The following is a 21,912-nucleotide window of genomic DNA, read 5'->3' as shown; positions in this document are numbered from 1 at the left end:
ATAACCGAGCTTTTACTGTACTGTGATTGAAGTCACCTCGTTCCTTTAAAACATCATGGCGATGTGCTTTTTTCAATCACAAAGGGTGGCATCTTCTCGGACCCATCCATGCTCGTGCAGAGGAATATGGTGACGCAGACTTTACTATGTTTCCCACCACCGGGGCAGAGCTGACCTTTAAGGTTAGAGTCTTCTGTAGCAACATTTGATAGAAGACAGCAGTCCTTTCAGCGTTGAACAGATCTTTTTCTGCATACTTATCTAGACAAACGCTGGCTTTTATTCAGCTTGTTGCTATGTCCACATTGACGGCCTGGGACTCAACTGTGATGATCCTGCTGACGATACCTTGGCGTTATTTAAAACGCTACAGCCAGCTGTCACTTGCAACAAAGCTCTTATGTTCCATAATGCAAGCAAGGTCCCTTGCTTTCCGCTGAAGCAGTGCCCCACTAACGAACAAATTTGCAGCCTTGGCGTCCAAGAACTACTTGCAGAGCGCCTCTTCCACTGTTTCCAAAGCAGGCGACTGCAGCTCTTTTCGGCTGCTTTTTACGACACGTGCGACCGCACCAGTGACGGTATCATTGTTGCTCAAAATTATAGAAAGTGTGCTCGGTGCGGTGCCGAAGCCTTTGGCTTCTTGTATCTTCCCCGACGCAACAGCTCTGATTGTGGTAGCCTTCTCATCCAGGGCGATAACTTTGTGTTTTCGCTTCAAGCTGCTGCTTTCGTTGCTTTTGCCATTCATTTTTCTGTTGTGGGTAGCACGGCAGCTCACCAGCGAGTGAAACGTACTTAGGCCCGCATACGGAACAAAGCAAACGGCTGCACCCGGCATGCAATCGTGCCGTGCGCAACGACAGTGGTGAAACTGCTGCGCCAATTGTGCCAAATCGGAAATCCTGCTACATGCTGCTACAACATCGATTTTTTGCCTACTTCTGCACTATGCCTACGCCAAAAGTCGCGAATAACTCTGCTGACAGCAAAACTGAACTGTCGCGAAACCAAAACTGACATCTGCAACACTGTGCAAGGCGGAATGATATTGTTGCAAAGAAGAGGATCGGTAGTCACGCAAGAGGAGTCCTCATGCTAGACCAGACATTAAATCATTATTCATTCAGTCGCCATGTTGTGCCGTCTCTTTGCTTGTCACCACATAACATTTTGGTGGAGGTGCGGGGTACGTCATCCCCAACCTCGCCTTGGAGCATGGACGCCATCTGTAAGCTGGGACCATCGACCGAGAGCCCTGGGACATCGCCGAGCAGTTTTGCCCCAGCCCCCGGCCCGGATCTGAAGACAACGAGAACAGACAAACCAACCAGACCCGAGACGAAAGACCCGAAGGGCCCAAAGGAACCAGACATGTACACGCAATCCCCGCCAAGCCGCTCGTAGCGACCTAGAGACATGGGTTTCATGGACTCTGGTGACGGATGGTTGAACAGCTCCAGGGGAGGTGGATCACCGAAGCATCATGGTGCTCATGGTCACCCTTGGTGGCAAGCATATCATTCTCTTCTATCTTTTCTTGAGCATCTATACCATCACGTCACCGTCGATTTCAGCGAAACGATCGGGACTGTGGCCCCGGGAAGTGTTGCGAAGAAGAAGATTGGCATTGGCGCGAGAGGAGGCCTCACGCTAGGCCAGACATTAAGTCATCAGTAATCCTGTCACCATGTTGTGTCATCTCTTTGCTTGTCACCTGTAACAATATTTTTTCAGGTTCTGTGCAGACGATCACGTGACACAAAATTGATGTTTGTCTATGTCACTTCTGCATTTCTTGCCGGTGTTTCTTCTTTTTATTGCAAAAGCAATACTACTCTAGGTTTCTAGCCTTCAGCGTAGCGCGGCGGTAGCCACGTACGTCTTACCCATGTGATTCTGTAATGTCACACCCCACGTGACACTAGGGTGAGAGCTGGGCTACCAACCTAAGCGGTCGGCGTAGCGCGGTGGTAGCTACGTATTAAGGGGGGACACCCCTCTTAAAACTTTTTTCCTTATTTATGGGTGGATCTGACTGAAACTTGCACCATTAATGTACTTTTGCATGCTGATTTCAAATATCTGATTAGTTTTCTTGTAGATGAAATAGCTTTCAAAATATTACCTAATTCATGTTCTTCGTTTGGAGGTGAGTTAATTACTAAACACTTTATGGCATGATGAGAATAGCCCTACCAGAGTGATCTAGAAGGATCATAGAGTGCCGCTAGTCATGAATTAACGTGGTAGAAGAATTTGAACCAAAGTTACAATAAGTCAAACTTTTATGAATAAAAGCCCAGGTTGGCACCTAAGATTGATAATTAATTCTGTAAATGTTGCCGCATAATAACTGTACATATTTTTGTCCTACGGCACTGTCGAAGGTTTTCTGTTTCTAACAAGACAAGAATGAGAGCTATAGCACAAATAGACTAAGAGATATCTCTCCTCCAAAATTGCAGCACCCTCAAAATTGCAGTTTTGAGAAAACGAGGAAAGACACTTCACAGCATGTAGGTGTAAATTATGTCAATGATTGATATGTCAACAAGATCAGAAACAGGTGGAAAGTGATCTGAAGCGAAAATTAATGGCCTATGCCAATTTGAGCCAAAGTTACGCAATAGGAAACGTTTGAAAGGAAAATTCCATTTGGGTACCGAAGACAACATAACCTTCTCAGCAAATTTTCTTTTGTGGTCACTGCATTTACCTTGGTTTCATGAGACTCGCAGGATTCCCTTTCTAGAAAAAAAATTTTCAAAGCAATAGCAAGAACAGGACCAGAGATATTGATCTTTAAAAAATGCAACACTACCAAAATTGGGGGATTGTCGGAAGCACTCAAGCCTCACAGCATTTAATCAGGAAGGGCAACCCCAAAGACCTCATGCTATTAAAATGCACCAGGAGCATAGTCGGGGTGCATGCTGTCGCGGTGTTTTCTTTTTTCTGTTTTAGCAACGCCAAGCGAAGCCGCCCGCTTCTTTGCAGAACGTGCGCTACGGCGCAAGTCCTTTTCTTCAGCTCTCCTGGACCCAGTTGCTGTTACATTTGTACTGCATTCTTGCAGAATTGCTGCTGCTGTATGCTTGCAGCCGGCATTGAAGCGCAGCACAGCTTCTGCTGTGGCTGCTTCCACAGCAAACAGTGATGAGTGCCGCTCTTTGTGGATCAAGGTCCAGATGACCGAGTGGAAGCTTTCGTTCGAGTTCTGGGTCTTCCCCCGAATGCACCTCTGCAGCAGGCTCTTCTCTGATAAACGACTATAAACAGGCAAAAGAGCATCAGCCACATCTCTTGGCAGACTGTAATTGTGCTTTGGTGCAGGCTCCTCTTTTGCCTTTGCAGCGTTGTGGCGGCACCATGACTTATCACCGGTAGGACACAAACTGTGTTTGGGGCAGTCATCAGTAGATGTGATGTGGTAATATGTCGCCATCACAGCTCGCTGCATGGCATCCACATCACCTACATTTGATCGAAGCGCTCGGCCATAATATATTGCCAGCTTGTCAACTAGATCAGCTGTCAGCCTTCCTCTGCCGCCAAGACTTTGCTTCCCTGCACCCTTGTGTCTCTGCAAGAGGTTGCGCAAAGCTGCTCCCATACGCTTGTGCACGTGATTTATGCAGTCCTCTTTGACTATTTCAATGTAGCCATAGATTGCAGCATCTTTAAGAGCACTGAACGTGCGACTGTCCCCATCGCATAGCATGGTTGTGTAGCGCATGTTGTGGCGCTGCAGAGATCTTTCAAACAGAATTTTGCCAGCCTCTACCTCCATTTGACCAGCCTTGGAGTTGGTGTTTTTTTGGCACTGGTGGCGTGATTTCCAAAGTTCGTAGCCGTCAGTGTTTGGCTTAGGACCAATTTCGCAGCCCAGACAAAAGTTTGACAACACCACATAATCAAGCACGTAACCAGTGAAGAGTTCCACCACGGCACCGACGCCTATATGTGATGAGTGTCCGCGCGTCATCCATGTGCCGTCGTAGCACACGGCAATGTTCCCCCTATGCCCAAAACACAAGTCATCGTAGACCTTCGCCACTGCCTGTGCGGCTTGTGCCATAGCGGTCGTGGCGGCTCGGGTAGCAGCGGGTTGCAGTGTGTTCTTCAGATGCCGTTGAAACGTCTTGTTGTGCATCCCACGCCGCGACAACCCCATCGCCGAAAAGATATCGTTCATTGCTGTCTGGCTGTTACCGGTTGACAGCATTGCTCGACTAGCCAGAATATTCAGCTCAAAAGGATTGCACCTTTTCTCGCCGTCAATCCTCCGCGAGTTCCACTCGGCCGCAATCTCACCGCAGTTGTCGCACAGCACGATCAGTTTTACGGCGAGGCCATAGCTCCGGTCGCTGGTAATTAAACGCACGCATCCACGACACGTTTTGCACCGCACGGCATCCAGAAGGATATTCACAATGCTGAGGTCAATTACCGCATAGGAGGCCGTTCCGTCCGCATCTGACTCTGCGGACGCACCACTTGCATCGGCGAACAGCGCGGTCTTTCGTGCCGTCGCCGGCGTCGATACCAGTCTATCAAGCGTAGCCTGCTCACAGGCACTCACTTGAGTTATGTCACTGTTAGTGACAGGCGCGGTATCAATACGTACACGACTGCAGTCGGCACGAAGAACGGCGCCGTTGTCCAGCGGAATCGGAGAAGCGTCGCCGCCCGCAACGTGATCGTCACACAATCCCGCAGCACTGGCACTTGCTTCTTGCACAGTATGCAACGAAGTCGCATTCTTAACGCGTTTCTTTGGTTGCTTTCGCCCGTACTTGTGCAAAGAGCGGTACTTTTTCGCGCCTGGCATGACTCTCGCGTTGCACTAGCGTGGTCGGCAGAAAGACAAAATGGCGTCACTGGGAGTCCGCATTTCGGGGCTAGCTTGCCGGAACCAACCAAACGACGCCATTTTGATCACGTGCCTTAACCGGCCAATAGTAGCGCGCGCTGCATGCTATCTTTTAGTTTGTTTTTTATGGAGAAGGCGGAGCGCACAGGGTTGCTTTCCGAAAGAAAAAATAAGCCGAAAGCGCGCACTTTCGAACGAGACCAAAATCGCCGCGGTGGAGCGCGTAGTTCTCATGCGCCGGGCGATCGAAATTGGGTGTCGTTTGTCCACAATTTAAAGGGCAGTGGGTGTGGTACTGCATTTTTTAATCGCTATAACTTCATAAATACGCGGGGTATAAGGATGAAAATTTGCGTGCAGATGCGGAATGGTGCGAGGAATACGAAAATGAAAAAATTGAAAATCCGATTTTCAGGCCGATTTTCAGTGCCAAAGAGCCGTGTCCCCCCTTAACCACGTGATGTTGTGACGTCACACCCCACGTGACATAAAAGCGAAAGATGGGCTCCCAATCCAAGCAGTCGGCGTGGCGCGTTTGGAGCCACGGCTCAGTTGGCAGGAGCTGCCAACTCGGGTCTCTCGTTTCACATGGGACAGTTGTGTCAGAATCAGCCTGCTAGGACCCTGGAATTCACATTACCCCTATAGGTCATTAAGGCACGTTCATACGGCTTGCTTAAAGCGGGGCTTTATATGTGGGTTGAGGAAGAAGAAAAAGAGAAGTAGAATAACGCTTGGTCACCCGTACCTATTGCTTTCACTCAATATTTGGTTCAGCAGCGTTGAATTCTTGTAATTTTTTTTTCTATCTACTGGAAGGGAGTGAGAGGAAACTGCAAAATATCAAGTCCAATTCACGGGAAGGGTGAAAGGATGGGCTGGCAGGCTGGCCATTGAAGGGTCGAAGCATGTTAAAACGTGTGACAACTTCGAGCTGCCCTGGGCGCTCGCTTAATTGGTGTGCGTGTGTGTGCACATGCATGTGTGTGTGTGTGCACGCAAAGGATGTGCGAGCAGGCTGGCCAACGGTGACGGCGCAGTTTCAAATGAGTGACGGGTTGGAACTGCCTTCGGCAAAGCACAGCTGGGGCAGTATGCACGCTTGCTTTCTTCTTTTTTTTAGTACGATTGGGGTATGGGCTGCGATGGCCTGAGTAGCAGCGGAGGGAGTGCTAAGGATTTGACTGTTCCTGTGCGCCCGCAAAGCGCCTTTGTACGTTCAACAGCTATGTGGAACATCTTGTATAATTTCACTGCTTAATTCCAAACGTCAACATTCGCGCGACATTTAGAAGATTATCTCAGTCTTGGCAGCTATTTCTTTTCTTCCACTTCAAGACTGCATGTGTGTGGGTGCCCGTGTGAAAATAACTCATGTGCAAGTACTTAATGCGCAGCCCCACATATGGTTAGTAAGTACCTTTGGACGTCTTCATTGCAATGAGGAAAACATATGCACAATCCCTGCGGTGTGCTGCAAAGAAATAGACACACGACTCTGAGTCCCTGCATCCCTTTGATTAACCAGCCACCCCGCCAAACCACCGGAAGGAAAAGAATGAAACCAAAAATTGCGAACGCATGGAGTCAGTGCTCCCCGCGCATCACGCCGTTTGACTGAGCAGTGCCAGCAGCGCACCTCTCTCAAGGGAAAAAAAAAAATTTCTACCCAGGACCAGGAAAAATACTCTTCCCCCTTTTCCTCCAATCAGCAGGATTCTTGAAGAAAAAAGGCACCTTAATGTTACCCTGATGCACAAGATAAGGACATCCAGAAAAGAGGTCAGAATCAGGAAAAGGTACAGGAAGAGATCAGGCTGGCCAGGAATATGAGCACCAATGCTGAGCTGCTTTTCTCAAAAGGCGTCAAGTCTATAAAAATGTTGCAGACATTGAGAGTGGACAAGCCCGTCTGAAGAATGGACAGGAAAAGCTCGCAGCATTGTCCAAGCTGGAGTCATCAAGGCAAGAGAAGAAATAGTGCCCTAAAGTTGCAGTTTTAAGAAGCGGCAGTTCTGAATTTCTACATATAGTTTTATATTAAAGGGACACTAAAGAGAAAAAGGAAGTGGGCTTGCATCGATAGAATACCAGTTCCTGATTACAAAAAGGCCACTCTTACTGAAAACAGAGCTGTTATAAGGTAGTAAAGAAGAAGAACAAAAATACAGGTATCGCCGCCACAGCCGAAACTTGAAACTGCGAATCATATGACGCACAAGGGATCCCGGAGGCTGACAAATGCGAATTATGTTGCATATTTGAATGCGGTAGTGGATTTTTTCTCTAACATGATAACATGGATTTATCACATGTAAACGAGGGGGATAAGACAACAGAAATGTTGCAAGGCCAGGCGGTCAAGCAGGTTTTTGGAAAAGACGCTTTACATACTATCAACTAGGTTATAGCAAAATGCTGGGAATGTAACTAACCCCTATAAATGGCACTCATTGATTATGAAAAAAGCATTTAACTTGGCCGAAACCTCCACAGCCATGCAGGCGCTGCGAAATCTGGTTGTAGATGAGCTGTACGTGAAAACATTGGAAGATATCTGTAGTGGCTGCACAACAAGCATATGTGCATAAAGAAAGTAATCAAATTCCCATAAGGAAAGGTGTTAGGCAAAGAGACACAAACCTCCCAGTACTATTCACAGCTTGCTTAGAGGAAGTATTCAGAGACGTGGAATGGAAGCAATTAAGAATAAAGGTTGATGCAGCAGTAATATGTGATTCGGTGGTGATATTGCCCTGCTAAGTAACTCGGGGGATGAAATGCAAAAAATGATTGATGACCTAGGCAGGAAAAGCAGAAAGGTAGGCCTAAAAATCAGTGTGCAGAAGACTAAGGTAATGTTCAATAGCCTCAGGAAGGAACAACACGCTATGTTAGCTAGCGAAGCACTGTAAGTGTTTGGCGAGTATGTATAATTAGGACAGGCAGTAACTGCAGATCTGGACCATGAAAGGGAAATAACCAGATAACCAGGAAAATAAGATTAGGATGAAGAACAATTTGCAAGTACTGGCAAATTGTGACTAGCAGCTTACCAGTATCTCTGAAGAAGAACATATTTAACAGTTGTATCTTAATGGTACTCGCCTATGGGGTTAAAGCGTGAAGGCTAACATAAAGGGTTCTACTTAAGCTGAAGACTGCGCAGAAAGCTATGTAATACAAAATGGCAGGTGTTATGCTAACAGACAGAAAGCGTGCAGAGTGGGTCAGATAAATAACACGAGGTAATGACATTCTAGTGAAAATCAAGAAGAAACGGGCATGGGCAGGAAATGTAGTGCAAAGAAAAGGATAACTGATGGTAAATAAGAGTAACAAATTGGATTCCAAGGGAAGGAAAGCGTAGTAGGAGGTGGCTGAAAGCTAGGTGGGCAGATGAAATTAAGAAATTCACTGAGGTCGGGTGGATGCAGCTAGCACAGGGCCGGGTTAGTTGGAGTAATATACGAAAGGCCTTCGTCCTGCAGTGGGTATCATCTGGATGATGATGATGATGATAGTGAAGTGAATGCTGTGATGTGGATGAAAATGAATATGGAAAGTTTACAAGGTAGTAACGTGCATCAGCTTTTGGGCTGAATAAGAAAGTAATCATGTTCAACAATTTTACTATGATGAGATGGTCTACTGCAGCTTATGTTTTGGAGGAAACTGAAAACAATAGATAAGAAACAGCTTTCTTCTTCCTCCCACATCTTCTTACCTACTTTCTTTGCTTTTTGAGATAATGATCAAACACTGAACTACACTGAACTAGAAGAACATTTTTTTACAGCTAGAGTGAGGCAGTTCCGTTTATATTTATGCTGACTGTGCTATGCATTGCTGCCCCCAACAATGACGGCAAATTGAGATAAAAACAGGTAAGATACAGCTCATCATCCTAATACTGAAAAAAGTCTAGGAAACCGGGGAATCATTTCTTTTTTAAAAAGTGGAAACATAACACTTATATAGCACTGTGCCTCAAAGAGCATGCTTCTTCTTGCAGCCACCGAAATAGCTACATACTACTTCGCATGACTGTAATCAAGTGTGCCGTGCTCCTTACGAATTGATGTATCTAGCCGCTACCACTTTGTAACATGGAGCACTGCCTCTGGTAGGAAAGCTGTGAAATGTGAAGCAGAAGCGACAAACAGATATTTACCCTCTTGTGTTTTTGTAATACACTCAAGCTCTATTTTGTGCCATGGTTGGAGGTTTCCAGCCTATTGCTTTTCCTACTGACTGCATTCTGCAGCAACAAAAACAGCTGAAGCTGCCATTGAAAAAAGTTTTTGATTTTTTCATTTTTTTTTTCAGGAATCACGAAAAAACTGGTGGCCGCTTCCAAAACATTTGGTTGCACAGATGTAAAGAAATGGAGACAACTAATTGTCAATCATACTGGTGTGCCTGTGCTTGTGGTGGTGATGACAAGCTACTGCAGGCAGCATGGCAGAGTATGCTAAACCACATCAGAAGCATCTATGAAGGGCACAAACAGCCCTATCCGAGGTGCCTATATGGGCCTCTGACCAGCTCTGCATGGCTTTCTGCTCGTAAGTGCAACTGTATGGGCTCTTAGTACCAAAACTATTCTGCCAGCAGAGATCTACTGCATATAATCGAAACCGTTCAAAGAAAATGTTACTGTTAGCCCTCATCACTCCGCTGGCCATGAATGTTGAATGTTCACTTTTGTTCAGTTTCCTTACAAAAGAAAATCATGTGCAACATCTCTTCCAGAATCCCCTGCATACAAGCAAGTGAAGGCCGTGGTAAATTCACCACTGCTTGTAAAGACATTCAAAAGTTGTCACTACGAGTCCAGACGTACGGCCTGGAGTCCTTTCATAGTGTGTTGAATGGATTCGCCCCCAAATCTACGGCATTCACATACGAAGGCATGAAGGCTCGGTAAGACTACATATGAACAGATGCAGAAAATTATCAGTCATTTTTGAGCTGTGCAACAACTGAATCAAAATAGATTTCTTGCATCACTCTGATAGTGTGCGATACGTCTCAATTCATGTTTCTTTATTTTTCTAGTACCCTTCTGGCAGCTCTCCATTTCAATGAAAATGGTGACAGAGACCAGGCTGTAACTGCTGATGGTGCACTGATGTGGCACATAAGAAATCCTAAGGCGAGACACGGTGCCACATTTGTCACCCCACAGAAAACGGCAACAACATTTGGCAAGTTTATTGTGATTTGCATGATCTATTCTTGTGTGGTTTGTATGGTAGGTATAAAATTCATAGGAACCAAGGCTCGTAGATTCAAAGATTTTAATACACAGAAAAAATAACTTGTCAGTACATCATGCAAATAATATGCAATACAGTAAAAGCTCGTTAATTCGAACTGCACGGGACCGGGAAAAAAGTTTGCATGTTCGAATTATCCGATATCTGAATTATCAAATTGCCTCGAAAAAACTGACAAAAACTATTTGCATTATGGTAAGTGTACCGTATTTAGGTCCGTAACAACGCACTCTCATAATGAATCCACCCACCCCCGATTTTCGCCTAAGAATCTGGGGAAAAAAAAGGGCATCGTTTGTTAGCACGTCCCTTCGTTTTGCACCGTCGTGGTCCACAACACAATGCATTTCTTGGTAGTGCGCCAAGATGCTGTGCAGCGATAACATCATGGTGTGTTTACCTTTCGACATTAGATCTAAAATAGAAGGGGGGGGCAACTTTGCAGGCAGAGTGCCAGCACTTGACTGGTTGTGCAAGCCTCGTTTTCACTACGTTCACTTTATCATGCTATGAGAAATTGAGGCAGGCGCCCGGTGTCCTCAGCACTTGGCCGGACCAAGTAGTGTAGTTCGAATTATCCGAAAATCTCAATTACTGAGGTTCCAATTAATGAGCATTGTTTTCATATATAGCAAAGTTGAGCATTTGTTGAACAGAATCCTTTTACCTTGATACTCATTGCAAAGCAAGACTGCATTCGTGGCTTCAGACCCGGAAAGGAGTCTTCTGCTCTGTTTAGCTTCATGTGGCAGAGACAGGCCCCAGTTTGCAGAAACTGTGGAAAAAAAAAGTGAGTCAGTCACTGAAGGATTAACGTCTGTCAATTGCAGGGTATGCACAGAATCTGCACACGAAGGTCATGGAGCTGTGTTCCCTGTTCCCTAGCTTCAAAGAAGCCATGGAACACACTCAACCAAGAGTTGGACCTGTATATTCAAAAAGTGTGCAGGACATACCAACCAAGGCAGACCTGGTGAAGCCCACAAAAGGCGTTTTGCAAAGACATGAAGTGGCTGTTGTGCTTCAAGTAGCTGTGGGAAAAGGGTCAGATATGGACCACAACATCTCAAAGCCATCATCGCTTTCAACTTGACTGTGATCACTGGAAGAAAAAGGCCTCTATTGTTGACCTTAGAATGAAGGCATTTTGAGTAATGACTTAAGTTGCCTGGCCGTTTGGAGGAGGGGAGCACTCCAAAACTGCCGGCTCGCTTCTTCTGTTTGTCTTTTCTTTGTAATTGTTAACTTTGTTGTCAGGGTTTTTTATGAGGACGCGTCCGGGCGCTCGTTTGAAATACACGAGGAAAAGTTCTTTGACCGGGAGTTCGCGGCTGAGACCTTGGGAGGTGGTGGTTGGACCGTGGGACAGAATAGGCATCACGGAGCCTGACGCAGGAATTATGACTCTCAGGGAAAACGACCTACGCCGCATCTGTTGCTCGTACCACTTAAGGGGCCTGCAAATGTGCACGCCGCAGTGACCTCTGGCCTGTGCGACCGGAGGAGTGTGCTGGATGGTCGCTTGGGAAGCGTGACGTTTACACACAAGCAGTCTCGTGTTTCTGGCTGCGCTCGCGCGAGCCGGGGGGGCCGTTTCTAATGCGATGCCTTCGTGGTATTTGAGCGGAAAGGCGTGCACCGCCCCTTCGACTCTCACGTGAACATAACTATTCCTGCGGTGCTCTTGCCGAGCAGGCCAAGACGCGGGACAACAGTAAGGCACATCCGGTGCTTTCGGTTCTAAAGTTGACGGAAACATCGCCGCAGCACACGCCGATGAGCGTGGTAGCAATAAATTCTCTTCTTTTTCCCGCTCTGCTTACGGCCAGCCGGGTCCGGACGCTGTCCCCGTATTTCTTGCTGTCCTGTGTGATCTTGCATGTGTATGCATTGCTGGTGAAAGTGACGTTCATGTGTCTTTGCTAATTTGTTTTGTCTCACCCCTGATTTTGAGAGAGTATCTGTGCGTCATCTCCACAGGGGGAAGGGCGAACGATTGGTGGGAGGCACGCAGTGCTCGCGAGGGACCAATCTTGGAGGTGCCAATGTTGCATTGGCTATTTAAAATGTGGCTTTGTCATTCTGATTGGCTCGAAGAAGCGTTTTTCCTTCGATTGGCCACAAGGTTGGTCCCCAGGATGTTGAAAATGTATACTTAAGAGGGGTGTTTGGGCGCGAAAAGGGGGAGACTGACTGCTGAATTACTACTGGGGGCAGGAAGCCGCGAACTGTGTTCACGAAAGCAAAATGTGTTTTTGACTCGTTCAATAAATTGCCCATAGAACTCGAAAAGTTGTCCCGTCCATTTCCTGCAACGTGTCCCCGGATCAACAGATCATCTGGAACACCACATCATCCATATAAGAAAGTTAACTGGGGCAGTCGAGCAGGATGATTCGGCGGCTTTCTGCAGAGCGGACAAGGAAATCGGCGCTACGGGACACGAGCTGAGGAGGACGACTCCCTGAAGAGAGGTCCTGCAGTCACGGTTCGTACGGCAGCGACATCCTGGTGAGCGGCCTCGCAGCTACAGCTGCACAACACGACGCCTGGGCATTCGCTGGAAACAAAAAACGTCTTAGAGAAGGCCTCCGTAGCTCGAGGAAGCAAAGAGGTGGAGCTTGGAAGGAGAGCACCAGACCCTGGCGGAGCAACGCCGAGCAGTATTCCCGGGTGAAGATACGACTACGACCGCTATCGCAACGGCGGCTTCGGCGGGGAAGGACTCCGTTGCTCAAGCGGTCCTAGAGACGAAGTGGAGAACGAACTCGCGATTGAGTGGACATCGCCTAACGAGAGCACCCAGCGACGCCTGAGCAAGTTCGAGCCGACACGTGGTGCAGGCCATCTGCAGCATCATTCTTCGGGATCGATGCAGGACGACAGTGAAACTCAGGTGGGCCCTTTCTTGTTTGCTCCGAGTGTAGTCATGTCGGTCACCACACGATCTCAGTCTCAGCGCGCAAAGGAATCTGGGAATGTGGGAACAGATGCTGCTAATCCCCAGAATGTGTCCAACTCGGAAGGACAGAACGCTCCGGAGGGGGAGCAGAGCGTGGCAGCCGCGAGCAGCGATGAGGCTGTCATGCGGCTCAGAGAAAAGGAGCTCGAGATACAGAGGCTCAAATTGGCGATCGAGTTGAAGAAGTTGAAGAAACTCGAAATGGAGGTTGGAACCTTCGAAGGTGGAGGTCGTGGCGATAGTACTAGGTTAGAAGTGTATGCGGATGAGCTTAGAGTGGTCCTTGCGCCAATGCCTGAGTCGGACAAACTTGTGCCTGCATGGTTTAAGACAGCAGAAAGCATGCTCCGAAACTGTTCAATCCCTGATGCTGTTTCTGGCCACATTATACTGCCTTTTGTAAATGAGAGGAGCCGCACGCTGGTAGTCAACAAGTCCAACGATGGGGTACTCACATAAAAAAATCTGAGAGCTAGTGTTAACCAAGTTTAAACTCACACCAGAAGAGTACAAGTGAACACTTTATGCATGTCGTAAGGGTAACGAACGCTGGGGTCAGTTCGTGACTAAAGTGGAAATTTTGATGGATTATTATCTTCGTAGTAGAAGCATCACTACGTTAGATGACTTGCGTCAATTGGTGGTCGTGGACCGGGTGAAACAGACCTTTGACGAGCTACACGCATATGTCTTGCAACACGAAACCGAAGAGTGGTTCAAGCCTGCAAAGATCGCCCAACTCACTGAGAAGTTGAGGAAAGCAAGCTTGTACACTGCCAGGGAACAGTTGAGGCACCTAAGGAAATCGGTGGCCATCCGCGAGAGGCAGGCAGCCGATCAGCCGACGACGAGCAAAGAAATTAACGCCGACCGGCCCCAAGATGCTTTGGCTGTGGATGCCTCGGGCATATGCAGCGAAACTGTCCACAAACTAAACCAAAGGGGGCAGCAGGTCAGGATTCAGGCAGGAATCCCTGGGTTTCTAGACTGGCAGCGAGAGCAGCGTGTGAGCTGGAGGCCAGTAGAGAGATAGAAACAAGCGGGACAGCACAGGAGTCTAGGCTGATGTGGGTGGAGCTTATCTCTGGGAAACATCTGTTTCAAGCATGCCTTGATTCAGGGGCAGATATAACAGTACTTGTCCCTGTTGACGCGTGAGAGCAGGGCTCAGGGAAGGTGCGCCTGCGTGGAGCGTTTGACCACACTGTGCCAGCCGATCTTATGTACGTCCCCCTCAGTTTAGTCACAGAGGACAGTAGTGCGGGCCCACAAACATTCATATGTTGTGCCGTTACTGACGAGCTGGCCGAAGGAGTAGATGCTCTACTGACCCCCGATGTATTTGAGGGACTGAGCAGAGTGAGGGAAGACGGAGTTGAATTGGCCAGTAGAATAATAAAGGCAGAGAGTGAAACCGAGCAGCATGATGTTGACGAGAGGAACGCGTCTGCATTAGATTTCGAACTTGAGGAGGTCGCTGTGTGAACCCCTGCAGACATTCAAGCGGTGCAAATTGAAGTTACTTCTCCGGTGGAAGCGGCCGCAGCTGAGCGCGGATTTGACGAGGAACAGAGAGCGGACTCATCTCTAGCGGATGCCTGGGAGCAAGCGCGCAGCGGCACTCATGGCATGCTGATAGATGAGGGGATGCTTTTACACCAGGAGGTGGTCGACGGTATGCCGTGTACGCAACTGGTCCTCCCGGAAAATCGTCCTAAGGAGGTGCTTATATTGGCGCACGGTATGCTGTGTGGGGGGCACTTTTCTCAAAAGAGGACCAAGCAGCGTATACGTAGTGCATTCTTCTGGCTGACGCTTGTCACTGATGTTAAGACGCACTGCCAGACGTGCCACGCCTGCCAAACTTTTGCAAACAGGCGTTCCACGGACAGAATGCCTGTTACTCCGTTGACGCGTCTGCGGGAACCATTGGAAGTTGTATATATGGACTGCATAGGCCCCATTGAACCTGCTTCAGCGTGAGGGCACAAGTACGCTGTCTGTGTAATAGACCTGTGTACGAGATGGCCCGAGGTGATACCACTGCGATCTCTGACCACCCGAGCGATGTGTCAGGCGCTGGTGGACAAATTCTCGCGGCTTGGGATTCCACAGCTCATTTGCTGTGATCAGGGGACTAACTTCACCTCAAGTCTAACTAGAGAGCTGATGGAACGCCTTGGAATACAAATAAGGTTCTCAACGCCCGACCACCCCCAGAGTAACGGGATAGTAGAACGCTAGAACGGGACATTCAAGGCGATGCTCAGTACACGTGATACACGAACACGCACGTGAATGGGATGATTTATCCCCTGCATGCTCTGGGCGTATGGAGAGGTGCCGCACGAGTAAACAGGGGCATCCCCGTTCGAGATGATGTATGGACGAGTTCCGCAAGGCCCACTCACTGTTGTACAAAAAACTTGAACCGGTATGTGGACACCCCCGGTGGGTCTTAATAAGGCGGCAGCTGCTTACCTAGTTGAGCTCCGTCAGCGGATGACTGAGGCAGCAGAAAAAGCAGACGAGCGGATCAGCCAGTTGCAAAGGGCGTATGCGGAAAAGTACAACCTTAGGGCCCGTGCTAAAGAGTTCAACATTGGAGAAGAACTACTGATCCTTGAGACAGGCCAGCAAAGCAAAATGCAACCGAAATGGAATGGCCCGGCTGAAGTCAAAGAACGAAAGCGACCGGATAGGTATTATATCCTCCAGTTTAAGGACGGGTCAGAGTGATGGGTGCACGCAAATCGCATGTGGAAATACTATGCCTGCGCAAGCAATGTCGGAGTGATATTTATTTATTTATTTATTTATTTATTTGATACTGTGAATCCCATGAGGGATTGTAACAGGAAGGGCTGTGAGCATATTATACTACAGCATAAAAGCATACACAATGATACATGGTGTCGAGTGTTACATGCAGCTTACAACAATCGAATAACACAGATAATATCACTTATATTAATTACATGATTACGGATGATACAGCGAGGGGATCAGTATTAGTTGTAATTGACAGTCAAGGCACAATCAAGGTTTGAAATACTAAAAAAGAGAAAATCGACTATAATGAATTCACAAATTGACTCAGGCACAACAGGCAAGAAAAAATACCAAGAGAACAAGGAAGCATAAAAATAAGGAATACAATTGTTACTGCAATGGGTATAATTCATCTGCAACAAGGGAACAAAACTCAGCTAAGGACGTGGTGTTAGTAATGCGCGTGTGTAGATTGTTCCATTCTCGTGTTGCCCTTGGAAAAAATGAGTATTTGAAAATATCAGTATGAAATGAGAATTCGCCTAATGTATGCGTAAGGTTATAACGGGTTAATCTGTTCGAGGACGTCAACATGTACTTTGTAATAGGCAGTTTTAGTTGATTGTGTAGAGCATCCGCCTCGCATTCGGGAGGTACCGGGTTCGATCCCTGGTGCCGCCGGTTACCCACCGGTTTTTAAATGGGTATAAGCTTTCCCCCGGCCTGGTGCTCGGCTCTTTTGGGGTGAAATGCTTGGGAAAAGGGCCACATAATGGGCTGTTGCCGCGCAAGGCGGACTTATTGTTGCCCGATGGCGGAACGTATCACTGCCACATCGGCGCAACTATTTGGGCCGTGACCCCTTTTCCCAAGCATTTCACCCCAGAAGAGCCGAGCACCAGGCCGGGGGAAAGCTTGTACCCATTTAAAAACCGGTGGGTACCCGGCGGCACCAGGGATCGAACCCGGTACCTCCCGATTGCGAGGCGGATGCTCTACCACAAGGCCACCGCTTTGGTAAACACGAAGTCTGACACGGAGTTTGGCAGTGTGGAAATGTTCCCAGACAGCCGTAGGCATGGGAGCGGCATGCCTTATATATCACAGAAGGAGGAAAGCCTCAATGCAGACCAAGTGACTCAGCTCAGGGAGGTTATAACGCTGCATGCCGGTGCCTTCTCGGATAGGCCAGGACAATGCAAACTGGGTGAGCACAAGATCAACCTCGTGCCGGGCACGAAAACAGCGAAGGCTTACCCGTACAGAGTGCCCGTCGCACTCAGAGCCGAGGTCAAACGGCTGGTAGAAGAATTTATAGAATGGGGCCTAGTGTACCCAGTAGAGAGCAGCTTTGCACACCCGATACTCTGTGTGGCGAAAAAGGACGGAACGGTGCGACTATGCATCGATAAAAGCAAAGGGCACAGCAGCAGGGCTTGTACGCAGATGGCTCATCCGTTCGTCTTCTTTCCGCAGATCATCGCCAGCCTGCTGCTGATACCAGCGGGACATCAAGAAGTATATCAGCCTTTCGTGATCTACCACGCGCATGTGCTACAGAATAGCAGCTTTATGCCGTCTCCTATCTTGCATCCCGCGGATGGGAACCCAACATCGTCTACTTCCAGCGGCAGGACACTCTTCAAGCCATCCACCGTGGCGCTTCACACTTCTCGGGACATAAAAGCCGACAGCGAGCTACCAGTTACCAAAGGGCACGGCAGCAGGGCTTGTACGCAGATGGCTCATCCGTTCGTCTTCTTTCCGCAGATCATCGCCAGCCTGCTGCTGATACCAGCGGGACATCAAGAAGTATATCAGCCTTTCGTGATCTACCACGCGCATGTGCTACAGAATAGCAGCTTTATGCCGTCTCCTATCTTGCATCCAGCGGATGGGAACCCAACATCGTCTACTTCCAGCGGCAGGACACTCTTCAAGCCATCCACCGTGGCGCTTCGCACTTCTCGGGACATAAAAGCCGACAGCGAGCTACCAGTTACCAAAGGGCACGGCAGCAGGGCTTGTACGCAGATGGCTCATCCGTTCGTCTTCTTTCCGCAGGTAAGAAGGCGCTATGGAAAATGTTTTCGCTCCAGTGAGCGTTGTCTCGTCGTGCTGCCGTGCCCTACGGTACTTCTCGGTTCTCTCAGTGACATAGTGTATCTTGCAAATTTACTATTGCTTTCCGGTGATGTAGAGACTAATCCCGGGCCCGACTTGTCAGATCTTGCCGAACAACTAACTCAAATCGCCGCAGACATAAAGACAATAAAAGAAGAACGTCTGACATCTATCGATAATAAACTAGAACGCTTAGCATGCCTTGAAAAGAATGTTTCAGCCTGCACTGAACAAGTCGCTAGCTTGCAAAAAACTGTAACTTCCTTAGAGCTAAGATTAGACGATCTAGAGAATCGGTCTAGAAGATCGAACCTTATTGTGTACGGCATACCGGAAGACGAGGAAGAAAATTACGAATCACTGGAACGCGCAGTAAATGAAAATGTCATTAAGCATACCTTGCAACTAGAGGAAGTGGCTATTGAACGTATACATAGGCTAGGAAAACCAATGGCAAACAAAACTAGGCCAGTAATCTTTAAATTGTTAGACTTCCGAGAGAAAACTAAAATTTTGCACAACTGTCGCAAACTCAAAGATAGTGCTTACACCATTAGCGAGGACTTCTCACCGCGTGTTCGAAACATTAGGAAGAAATTGTGGGAATATGGAAAACCAAGGAAGGATTCCGGTGGTAAGGTGTCATTGGTGTACGACAAACTAAAGATTAATAGTTGTCTTTATTTTTGGGACGAGGAAAAGAATGACGTGTCACCCGTAACGTCAAATTCAAACGACACAAAAAACCAGGACATCGGTGCACGAACCCTCCGTCCGCGCCGCACACAACGTCCAAAATAAGTTTCGCTAATATTAATGCTCGAAGTGTCATTGGTAAACTCGGTCCCCTCGAATCAATATTAATAGCTTACGAACCGGCATTTATAGGAATAACAGAAACCTGGCTAAACAAAGACATCAAAGATTTAGAAATTACTCCCCCAAACTATGTCATTGTTCGCAAAGATCGTTTAACTCGAGGCGGAGGCGTTGCTTTACTGATAAAAAAAGAAATCCCTTTCGTTACACTGCCTGAGGTCGAAGGAGTTGAAGCCGTTTTTTGCAAACTTTGCCTTACTAATGGCACCTTCATTGTGGGATGCATTTACCGTAGTCCTTCTTCTGATTTGAATGTTCTACAATCATTGCACGTGTATATGCAGCAGTATGTGAAGGGAAACAAGGTGATACTATTAGGCGATTTCAATCTACCCGATATCAACTGGCACACACTACACCACCACTCACCTTGCGCAGATACCTTATTAGACATCATGCTCTCTTTTAATCTAACCCAGATAGTAACTGAACCCACTCGCGTACAAGGATCCAGCTGTAACATTTTAGATCTAGTATTTCTAAGTGATCATTTTCCCAGTCATAAAGCTAATATCGAAGTTTCATCTGGCCTGTCGGACCACAAACTAGTATTATGTGCGGTACCATATCACGATTCGCTACCTTCGCAATCAACAAAAACATACAAAGACTACAGCAGAGCAGACGATACAAGCATCATTGATACACTGTCTCATGAACTGTCGTCATTCAATGAACTCTCACATGATGCAAGCACAGACATAGAAATTTTATGGCAACGGTTCAAATCAGTTGTGTCACATTGCATCGCTAACTACGTCCCATTGAAGACTAAGAAAACGCACAAACACAACCCCTGGATAACTCGAACCGTTATCCACGCAAAAAGAAAAGTTCGCCGGCTCAGAAGAAACAAAAAAAGCCATCCGTCGCAACGCACAGTACAAAAATTAACTTCCGCCATTGACGACTTGAAATCAAAGATAAAGAGAGCCAAATCATACTACTTTACAAAAACACTTCCCAATTTCCTAAAGAATGCTCCCCAAAAATTCTGGCGTTATTTAAACCCTAAAAAACGAGATGAAAGACCAACATCTACCGAAGATAACAAACATACTGCGATTACTCTGAACAACTACTTCTGCTCCATTTTTACAAGTGATAATGGAAAACTTCCCACGATGAACTCTAGCACAGGTATGAAGATGGAACCTATAATTATAACAGAAACTGGAGTATTAAATCTATTACTAAATTTAGACACTAAGAAAGGACCAGGGCCAGATAACATTCCTAACATATTTCTACATCGATATGCTGAGTGGGTGGCCAAATTCCTTTTTCTACTCTTTAACAAATCATTATCCACTTGCACCCTTCCCAGGGAATGGAAATCAGCAAAAATAACCCCTGTACACAAATCGGGAAATAAATCTGACCCCTCGAATTTCAGGCCAATATCATTAACCAGCACAGTATGCAAGCTACTAGAGCATATTATCTTGAAACACATAAATGCCTTCCTAGAAGTAAATGATATTTTAACCCCCTGCCAACATGGTTTTCGTAATGGCCTATCCACCATTACTCAGTTAATTGAATTAACACATGATATATCCTTGAGCATTGATAACCAGAAACAAATAGACCTCATATTTCTAGACTTTTCTAAAGCATTTGACCGCGTATCACACACAAAACTTTTGGTAAAACTCGAGCTAACTTTGGGAACTGGTCCTGTTCTAGATTGGATTAAAAATTATCTTAGTAATCGCACACAATTTGTTGAAATTAACAACGAGAAATCCGCTTTAACTACTGTTTCATCAGGTGTACCCCAAGGAAGTGTTCTAGCTCCAGTATTATTCTTAATTTTTATAAACGACTTACCAGCTTACGCTTCACATAATATTAAACTTTTTGCTGATGATTGCGTTCTCTATCAGGAAATTAACTCCATTGATGATCATCTAACCTTAAACAACGCCATAACAGCAGTATACCAGTGGTGCCAGGACTGGCAAATGAATATCAATTTAAAAAAGTCTGTTCTTTTATCTATAACAAGAAAAAAGCATTCATCAGCATTTCAGTACACCCTTAACAACATTCCCCTTGGATCTGTTCATGAGCACAAGTATCTTGGTGTGACACTAACTTCTGACTTCCGGTGGAACTCTCACGTTAACAACATCACGTCAACCGCCCTAAAACAGCTATTCTTTATTAACAGGCGTCTTAAACTAGCACCACCTGAAACAAAGTTACTTGCATATAAAACACTTGTCAGACCGGTACTAGAGTACGCTAATACCGCTTGGTTCCCGTTTACTAAACAGCTCATTAAAAAACTGGAGGCAGTACAAAGAAAGGCACTAAGATTTATATACAATAAACACTCCATTACAGACTCACCAACAGAATTACTTAAACATGCAGAATTACTAACCTTAGAAAACAGAGCCTATCTTGCAAGACTTAAAATCATATACCAGATAATACACAATCAACTAAAACTGCCTATTACAAAGTACATGCCGACGTCCTCGAACAGATTAACCCATTATAACCTCACGCATACATTAGGCGAATTCTCATTTCATACTGATATTTTCAAATACTCATTTTTTCCAAGGGCAACACGAGAATGGAACAATCTACACACACGCATTACTAACACCACGTCCTTAGCTGAGTTTTGTTCCCTTGTTGCAGATGAATTATACCCATTGCAGTAACAATTGTATTCCTTATTTTTATGCTTCCTTGTTCTCTTGGTATTTTTTCTTGCCTATTGTGCCTGAGTCAATTTGTGAATTCATTATAGTCGATTTTCTCTTAGTATTTCAAACCTTGATTGTGCCTTGACTGTCAATTACAACTAATACTGATCCCCTCGCTGTATCATCCGTAATTATGTAATTAATATAAGTGATATTATCTGTGTTATTCGATTGTTGTAAGCTGCATGTAACACTCGACACCATGTATCATTGTGTATGCTTTTATGCTGTAGTATAATATGCTAACAGCCCTTCCTGTTACAATCCCTGATGGGATTCACAGTATCAAAT

General features: G+C 46.5%; 2 protein-coding genes across 9 annotated transcripts in view; both read left to right on the top strand.

The window, feature by feature from the left end:
* LOC146194794 (uncharacterized) overlaps positions 1 to 21,912 on the top strand; it is a 95,518-nt gene that overhangs the window by 36,514 nt on the left and 37,092 nt on the right. For 7 of the 8 annotated variants that reach the window (XR_014705918.1, XR_014705916.1, XR_014705920.1 and 4 more), the window contains 4 exons: positions 9,206 to 9,444; positions 9,632 to 9,802; positions 9,938 to 10,086; positions 10,989 to 16,892. The exons of the other annotated variant lie outside the window; for it this stretch is intronic. The gene's annotated coding sequence lies outside the window, so the exon portion shown is untranslated. Of the gene's footprint in view, positions 1 to 9,205; positions 9,445 to 9,631; positions 9,803 to 9,937; positions 10,087 to 10,988; positions 16,893 to 21,912 lie in introns of those variants that run through there. 8 annotated transcript variants of the gene reach the window in all.
* LOC146194795 (uncharacterized) lies at positions 16,900 to 21,393 on the top strand. The gene has a single exon (XM_084597544.1). It carries the CDS (start codon positions 16,949 to 16,951, stop codon positions 18,815 to 18,817), a length of 1,869 nt encoding a protein of 622 aa, XP_084453670.1. The 5' UTR covers positions 16,900 to 16,948; the 3' UTR covers positions 18,818 to 21,393.

Source organism: Amblyomma maculatum, chromosome 3 (assembly GCF_055883805.1).
Source record: "Amblyomma maculatum isolate TAMU_Amacu chromosome 3, ASM5588380v1, whole genome shotgun sequence".
In the NCBI taxonomy this organism is placed as follows: Eukaryota; Metazoa; Arthropoda; class Arachnida; order Ixodida; family Ixodidae; genus Amblyomma; species Amblyomma maculatum.
This window is presented reverse-complemented; position numbering and strand designations above follow the sequence as displayed.

What these genes read in the sequence shown, in the direction of transcription:
- LOC146194795 (XM_084597544.1), top strand. Translation starts at nt 16,949, where the DNA reads ATGTTCCCAGACAGCCGTAGGCATGGGAGCGGCATGCCTTATATATCA.